Source organism: Lichenostomus cassidix, chromosome 19, assembly GCF_008360975.1.
Source record: "Lichenostomus cassidix isolate B80296 chromosome 19, HeHo_3.0, whole genome shotgun sequence".
Taxonomy (NCBI): domain Eukaryota; kingdom Metazoa; phylum Chordata; class Aves; order Passeriformes; family Meliphagidae; genus Lichenostomus; species Lichenostomus cassidix.
Window position 1 is genome coordinate 8,373,657 of NC_139499.1, and position 8,197 is coordinate 8,381,853.

Genomic DNA, 8,197 nt, shown 5'->3' on the forward strand with positions numbered 1-8,197 from the left:
AAGTGAGTGGTTCACTTTTTTAAATTCTGTTTTTCCTGACTTTACAAGTTTTCTGAATGTCTTTAGTCAAGACAAGCTCAAGTTAGGTAACTAAATGTAACTTTCCTGTAACAGAACAATTTGAGTCATGTTTTCAGTCCTATTGGAATAGCAAGGTGAAAAGAAGCAGGGAAAAAAGTGAGGTTACACAGAAGTTAGTGCTGGAAATAACATAGAAACTGATCATTAATAAGTTGTAACTTTTAAAGGGTTTTTGTTTTCTTTAACAAGAAAAATATACCTGGCAGTGAGCAGCTGTTATGTGCTTACATATGAGTTAATACCAAAACAATAACAAATCTTTCTTTATTCAACATGCACCAAACAAATGGATTCAAATGCATTTATTCTCTCTGATTTTTATGCAAACTACAGATTGCAAATAGAGTATAAAATAGATTCTCCCCTGTAAGAAAATCTGGTTCCTGTTATGACAAAAATATAGTATTAAAAGATTTCTTTTAAAAATACCAGCTTTATAAAATGCTAAGTAAAAAACTAACATCAGTGGTAGGTTTAAAACGAAAAGATGAAGCCAAGGATCCAAGAACCTAAAGGGGAAAAGTCTTATTCTTGTGCTTATCTACAGGTGCAGTGAGAAATAGATGCTGTTCCAGGTGCATTAATAAGCTCATTTCTGTCATTTACTGGCAAGAATTAAAGATCTTTAGTGCCAAGAGTGACAAGCAGCTCTAATTCTCACTGTAGTCCAGAGTATAAAATCTGCTCATAATCTTAATAAAATCAGTAGGTTGACCTTTTGGGTTGAGTCATGTTAGAAGGATAAATACAGTTTAGTACAGTCTGGAACTCTACTTAAACTTTCCAAATAAAATGTTGAATTAAGAAATAATGTGGCACAGTTGAAGGAGTTGACTGTTTCCTATGAGAATCACAAGTGAAGCAATGTTGGCTTTTCTGCATTTATTCTGAAAATGTAAGTTTTCTCTACTTAAAAAGGTCAAGTTACCATTTTCTGCACTGCTTTAAACACGTGATATCTGGAATTTGGAAACTCCTTCCTTGTGCCACCTACAGTTTAATCTGCAGTAAACTGAAAAACCTTAGTGTGAACAAACAAACTGGAAAGCAAATGGTTTGACAAGCTTTAGAAAATCTGGAGATGCATAGATGTGGCTCCATCCCTCCACTTGTTAACATGGTCAGAAATAACAGTTCTGCAGAGTGGACAGGTTTTTTCTCTGTTAAACCATAAAGAGATGCATTCTTCACAAAATGTGTGCTGTAATGAAAAGAATGACAACTTAGAGCTTCTAAGCTCTTCCATTTATAAGGTGGTATGTTATTTGTACAGGCTGATTTCTAAAAATAACCATCAAACATACACTTATTTTATGTAGTTTTGTTTACCAGTTGTTTATAATAGTATCTAATTTTCCAAAGAAATAATTGGGATTATGTGTATTACCTGACAGATCAGCAGAATAGGCTTCTGAAATTCAGCTTGGCAAATGGGACAAATATCATCAGATTCAGAGCACTGTCTCTTGCTGGCTGGCACCCCATAGTGCTGGAAAACACAGGATTTTCAGCAAATATTAGTTTTGAGGGGGAAGAAAAAGCCAAATCCAAATACCAGGACAGAAAGGAATTTGGAATAAGGGCTGCTATGTCTGGAAAACTTAAATCTCTAATCCAAGGAAACATTGCTAATTTTCAAGTTTTTTAAAGTAGAAGCAGGAGAAAAAGGGTTATTTCACATCCTTTTATCTGAAGGGCTGTGCAGAGCAGATTTTGTTTTGTAAGTGATTTTGTTGTTGTTGAGGTGACAACATTTTCATGCAGTCAAGAAATTCAGACTCTGAGAGGGGAGAATGTGTATACAGGGGTTAATTTAAAAATGCATTTGTTTATTGCTAGAAGAATAAAACCAATAGGGATGAGACATTTCTAAAAGGATTTGCATGTAAATTGAGGTTATGGTTTTGTCATAAGCAAATTCAGTACTCACTGGGCGTGTAAAAAATATCCGTAAGATCTGCCTGAAGTTTCTCCATTGTCCAAAAAAGCTCAAAAGCTGAAAGGGGAAAGAAAATTTCAGTTATGCTTTTTCACTATGAACTAAAAAGTTTCCAAGCTTTTGATTTCAGCACTGGAAGTCTCACTGCTGGCTGGATGTTGGAAGAAAGATAAATACATCTATAGTTCAGACTGATCCTATTTCAGTTGTTTGATATGTAACCAAACTAAGAATTTAGGCTGAAGTTCTTCCTAGTGGGTGTCTGGTTTTTTAAAGAAAGAGTGTTGAGGTTCTGAAATGAAGTACTGGAGTGCAAATATATCAGCATTATTATCATATTTGCAGTAGTCTTTAGTCCTGTAATTAAGGTACCAGAGTGTGATGATGTTTTTGGTCATGTTCAAAGCCAAACTCATCCCCAAGTCTGGTTACATTTGGGGCACATGAGCTCTCAGGAGAAGCAGAGAACCAGTATGAACAGTTTAACTTGTTTAGCATCACACAGGATTCTCCTGCAGAGAGAAAATTTAGTTTCCTGGAAAACAGTGATTCTCTTAGCCATTAATTTTTGCAAGTTCCTCAGTATCTGCTGATGGTCTGTGGTGCTTTGCAATCCCAATCCATTGCCAGAAAAAGTTGATTTAGTGTCCTGAGCCAGTTTTCCTAGAAGGCTGGATCAGTTTAACTGAAGCACCAAGTTTCAGTGAGTTCAGAAGGAAAGCGTTAATTTGTCTCTCTGACCCTGCAGTGAATATTCCTGCAGAATAATCCCTGGAGAAGTTTATCTAAAGTTGATACAGAATATAAAGCTCACATACTTTGAGGATGAGGTAGAGAAGGCCCAGCAGTATCCCAAGGCTCCATCCCAGTGCAGTGTCCAGCTCCCCATAGGCAATGAGATAACGGAACCAAACTGGGATGGGGACAAACATACGGTAATACTGGCAGAGTTCTTCTAACAGCATGTACCAGTAGCCCTAAGCAAGACATGCAAAGGAATAGCTCAAGATTTAAAACACAAAGGATTTGCAAAAATACACAGAAAAGATGCATTGTTATTCTTTTGAGTAGCTGCTTCTTGTCGTATCTTGAAAAAACTAAATGTAAAGCATGAAAAAAAAATCCCAGATGATGACTCTCACCACAGCTGTTCAAGTAATAGTAACAGAATTCACTGCTGAACTGCTATAGAAAAACACAGAGATCTTGATTATATATCTGTATTTAGAGAAGCCAGTTGTACCTGAGAAGAACTTGTTCTGGTGCATTATAAGAGATAAAAATGTCCCAAAACATCCTGTTCAAATGCTACCACATCAAACTGTACTTGTTAATTTAGTTTTTATGAACCAGCACTAGTAATTGCCAGTTTAAGATAAAATGTAATTGGTTTTGCCTGCTTCACCTTGGGAAGCAGATAAAAATAAATACACCACCAATCAGTGTAAGCTTCTGAGAAAATTATTAAACCTCACTGATTTGAGAAATTAAGCTATGAATCAAATTCCTTAATCTGACACAAATATTGCTTAAATTTATTAACAAGAATATTCAGGATTATTTTTGAAGAGACAGAAAAAACCAGCTGTTTGCATGAGCAGATCTTAAAATCTTGACAGTTCTTGTTGAGCATGTAGCAAATTTGCTGTGCTTCAGCTGCTCCAGGCCAACTGCCTGCATACACATTCCTACAGTGCAGAAAATAAAAGGTTTCTTCAACCCCCAACTTGGAGACAGAAATAAACCCATTTATCCAATGATATAATACAAGCAATTGTTTCAGATCAGACTGAAAACCTTTTTTAGCACCAAGCAGAGAAGAACATGAAATCCACAGGGTTTTCTTGCCCACGGTGTAGTGGTGGATTATATACAGACATTTAATTAAAGACTTTTCTCTGGGTAGAATTTAATAATTAGTTACTTTTACCGTAAGAGAATCTTCACAAGGAAGCAATACTATAGCTTGTTTCCTTACCTTGGATTTAAAGGACATGATAAAAGAAGGCACCAGGAGAATAAAGCACTTCAAGCCCATGAAGAGGAATTTCAGAATGAAGTCTGTGACTCCCACAATCCAAAGTACCTCCCAGAAGTTCATAAAATCCACAGTGGGGCTTAAGAAGATTAAGCTACAAAAAGAAGTATCAGAAGTTACTGGAGCACCCCATTTAGAGGAAACTGTAACCTGAGATTATCACAGCAGGTTTAATTAAAAAAGGAAACCTGGTTTACACAAAGGGAGAACATTTGGTAAGAAAATGAACTGCTCATTGTAAATGGATCATTGAGGATCTCTGACAGCCTTTCCATTTTGGAACCTCCTTTGCTGTATCTTCATCACAACCAGAGCTCAGTTTCTGTCTCAGTTTGGCATTTAGCCTTTGGTTTCCAGCCAAGACTGCAGCTACAGAGTGGTCAAGGGGGAAAAATCAACTCCACAGAGCCCCAGAATGCCACATTTGGTATTCCCAAGGGTCAGAGCTGGGAATCAAACCCAGGAATGTTCCCTGTGGTACAGTAGTGCCATTAAGTCGAGTATGGAGTCTAAGAGATTCCAACATACTGTTTTTAAGGACAGCACCTGTTGAGTTTGGCAGAAGGGGAGGAATGGAGATTAAAGTGAAAGAGAAACCAATGCCACAATTAAAGAAAAACAGCAGATAAAATGTCCCCAGTTAATGTCTGAGTAATTAATGATGGGGTAAAGCTGTTTCTCTCCTTACCTGCGATACAGGGACTGGGAGTGGAAGGTGTAATACAAGAGGAGAGATGATCCAGTTAGGTAGAGTAGCAACCAAGTGCACTGCAGCTTGGAGCACCGTTCCTGCAAGGGAATTGTGAAAACACATTGCAGGCCTTGCCTCAGAGTCAGTGCTGAAATACATCCCCAAACACCAAGTCTGTTGCACCTCAACAGTTAATGCCAGAGGACTTTATCTTAGTGGGTTTTGGCCACAGAAAATAGGAGAACTCAGAGGAAAGGTAAAGCAGTAATTTTAATGTTTTCAACCTACCAATTTCTAGTTGTACCAAGGTTTTTTTCTAAAGACAACCCAAACCCACCCCACTCTGAAGAAATGACAGGTTTCCCTTAGGGAGTGAATGCAGAGCTGAAAATTTAAACTATCAACTGCTATTTCATTCCGCAAATATTATTCCGTAAGTTATTCCTTAAAAGCTTTTTGTAATTTATCAGGCAAAGTGATTTCAAATAGCAAGAGGGAAAAAAACCCTTTTTTTGAATTCTGCAAACCTCATTATCTGAGAAGCTCCCCTGTACAGAAGCATTAAGACTTTACTTCCATCTCAATACCTAATACTATTACTAAGTAAATAAAACACTATCTCCATTCACATTTCTGTCAAAAATGGATTAACTTCTTGGTTAACTTAAAGAATTTTGTTGCACAGGGTGATACTTACTCTCAGAAAAACCTGATTTACTATGCTTTTGTTTGCATACGCATAAGTTGTTAGCAGCCCAATTCCAAGAGAAATGCCTATTAGGAAAATAGGATCAGTTATAAACATGAAAAGGAAAAAAAAAATCACTGAACTGGGTTAAAAAGCAGCCACTTCTAATATGTCTTTGTAATTAGAATTAATAGCTCAGACTCTCAAGCCAGGATAATTAAGCACATTGTATATATGCCAGCAAAGGAAACAGAAGCCACTGAAATGTAGTTTAGTAAATCTCTCTTTCTGACAAATAAAGCAAATAAAAATAAAGCTCTAAATAAATTGAATTACATTTCAGGCATGGTTATTACTACATTTTTTGGGCGGGGGGAGGGAGGAGGGTCTGTTTGTTATACTCTACCAGTGATGTGCTGCATGATGAGTTTGACACACAGGATCAGGAGGTAGGGCAGGCTCTTGTGCAGCCACTGCAGGAGGTAGCGCAGCTCCGACAGCGAGCTGCCGCCCTGCTCCTCCAGCTCCGGGGCAGGATCCTCCAGCCCTGCCGCTTCCCCATGGGTGTGTCCGTGGGAGCGGCTCTGCGAGCCCGCCCTGGAGGCCCTGGAGGTCGCGTTTTCCCTGGATTCCCCCGCGCTGGAGCTCAGCTGGATGCGCACATCCCCCGCGCTGGGGTGGCAGGAAACCTCGGAGAGCCTCGGCGAGGAGGGAGAGTCATCGCTGGCGCCCTGGATGTTGTGGAGATGGCCGCAGTTGGGTTGCATGGTGGGGTTTTTGCCTGGAGTTTTTTCTAGTTTGTGTCTCCTAAAACGGGATATAAACGGGAACAGTTGAAGAAAGAGGTAAATAGTTCAGGGAAATAAAAAGAAACCAATGGGTTGTACTGAGTGCACGGAGGCAAGATTCTCCGAGATCCTGCCTGAGTTTGTTGTGTGGTTCACATCCCATCTTCACAGGACAACCTCCCATGTTAAAAGTCCCACATTAAATTATTTCCTTCCTTCTTGCTTGTCCCATGTTAAATGATTTCCTTCCTTCTGGCTTGTCCCATATTAAATGATTTCCTTCCCTCTTTCCTTTCCCTCTTGCTGGGAAATGTGCACGTTTCCCAGCAAGAGCTGCTGAACAGGAGTCCAGCACTGGCTTGTACAGGAGAGATCTTGGAAGCACAGCATAATTTCACAAAAATAGCAACAGCAGTGGGCCAGAGAAGGAGCAAACACTGATGGGAAGGAAGCAAGGAGTACATTTCCATGCATGCATTAATTGGTGAGCACTGGTTCAGACACATCCAGTCAAAAGCCAGTGCATGCTGAAAACTGAGGGCCATTATGAGATTAATGAGATTATCCTGTCTGGGGAAGGGAGCAGAACCAGGTTAGGCCATTTTCTAAGAAGCATTTAAAAGAGTGAAAAATGAAATGCAGCCAAATGAGATCTGATTTATCTTTCCTTTGGCATCCTTTGGTTGTCTTCTGGGCAGTTTTTCACTTTTCTGTCAGTCTTTACTCTGATCAAATAAGAGTTAACTTCTCTGGACTGGTGTGACATCAGGGTAATGATTTTGGAGAATGCCTTGAAGCTGGATTTGACACAATACTTGTCACTACAGTTAACATTATTGAAACACTGAGAATTTTGTTATAATCCTTTTCCTGTTGTTCAAACTCTTACAAGTTCCCCTTTGAAATTATTTTTTTTCCACAGCGAGTTTCACTGGGGATACAAAAATGTTAAAAGCAAAATTGGTTTTGCACAGCAAAAAGTTCTGGATGCATTTGCACAAACCTCAAATCCTTTAGCCTTTAAAATGAAGATTAGGAGTAAAACCATTTTAACATATGAATATGAGAATTTAGTAATATTTACAAGTGCTGCTCGTAGTATTTTTTTTGCTGGCCAAAGATGACCTCATACAAAAACAGCCAAAATCCTCACTCTGTATTGTGCACACGAATAAAGCCCATGAACTGGAGATGGTATTGACTTGTGTGAACAGTGTTACTGAGCGATGTTTTAAGAGGAAGGAGTAAAACTACACCTCATGTGCACTGCAGTTGGTGTTTCGCGGCCGAGAACTGACAGCTCGCTGTTTAAAAAGCTGGAGGATCGCAGCCACCCCTGCGCCGAGCAAACTTCCAAACCGCCGAGTTATTAAACGAGATTTCAGAGAAGACTCCCGCACGCACCCAGATTTTGTTCTCCCTAAAAAAACTAGCTAAAACACAGCTCTTGATAAAGGCCCTTCAGACATTCCCCGGCTCTCCCAGGGCCGCTGCTCCCCCCGCACTCCGGCAGCTCCTCCCGCACCTCGCCGGGACCCCGGCAGGGTCTGAACCGCCGGGAATTGCTCAGGAAGGTTTGTACCGAGAACCCCTCGGGTGTTTTGAGACCCCCGGGACCCCCAGACCGGGAAGGGAGGGCTGCTCCCGGCGCCGCGTCCCCGTGTCCCCCGCCCGCCCCGCCTGTGAGGGACAGGGCGGCAGCCCCTTCCCGCCCCTGCCCGGTACCTCACGGGGCGCCCAGCGCCTCCCGCCCGCCGCCCGCCGCCATCGCCGGGGCCGAGGGGCTGGCAGAGGGCGCGGCGGGGGAAGGAAGAGGAGGAGCCGTGAGGGGAGGAGGAGGAGGAGGAGGAAGAGAAGGAGGAAGGCTGCGAGCTGGGCGTTGCTCTGGCAACGTCGCGGCCTTCGCCCCGTCACGGCCCTGAGGGATGGGGGGGGGGCGCCTCCCTCAGCTTCCCCTCAGCCTTCCCTCATC

At 41.3% G+C, this 8,197-nt stretch overlaps 1 protein-coding gene across 2 annotated transcripts; it reads right to left on the reverse strand.

Annotated features, from left to right (window-relative positions):
• Positions 1–370: 370 nt before the first annotated feature.
• On the reverse strand, positions 371–8,046 carry RNFT1 (ring finger protein, transmembrane 1). Of its 2 annotated transcripts, none has more exons than XM_085078481.1 (9): positions 7,951–8,046; positions 5,844–6,244; positions 5,447–5,523; positions 4,747–4,847; positions 3,999–4,152; positions 2,839–2,997; positions 2,012–2,077; positions 1,469–1,570; positions 371–1,282 (listed from the first exon to the last, which is right to left on the reverse strand). In XM_085078481.1, the coding sequence occupies exons 2-9, from the start codon at positions 6,202–6,204 to the stop codon at positions 1,148–1,150; spliced, it is 1,155 nt and encodes a 384-aa protein (XP_084934607.1). In that variant the 5' UTR covers positions 6,205–6,244; positions 7,951–8,046; the 3' UTR covers positions 371–1,147. The 2 variants fall into 2 exon arrangements, with proteins under 2 accessions (XP_084934607.1, XP_084934606.1); XM_085078480.1 differs by lacking the exon at positions 7,951–8,046 and adding an exon at positions 7,482–7,575.
• Positions 8,047–8,197: the final 151 nt, after the last annotated feature.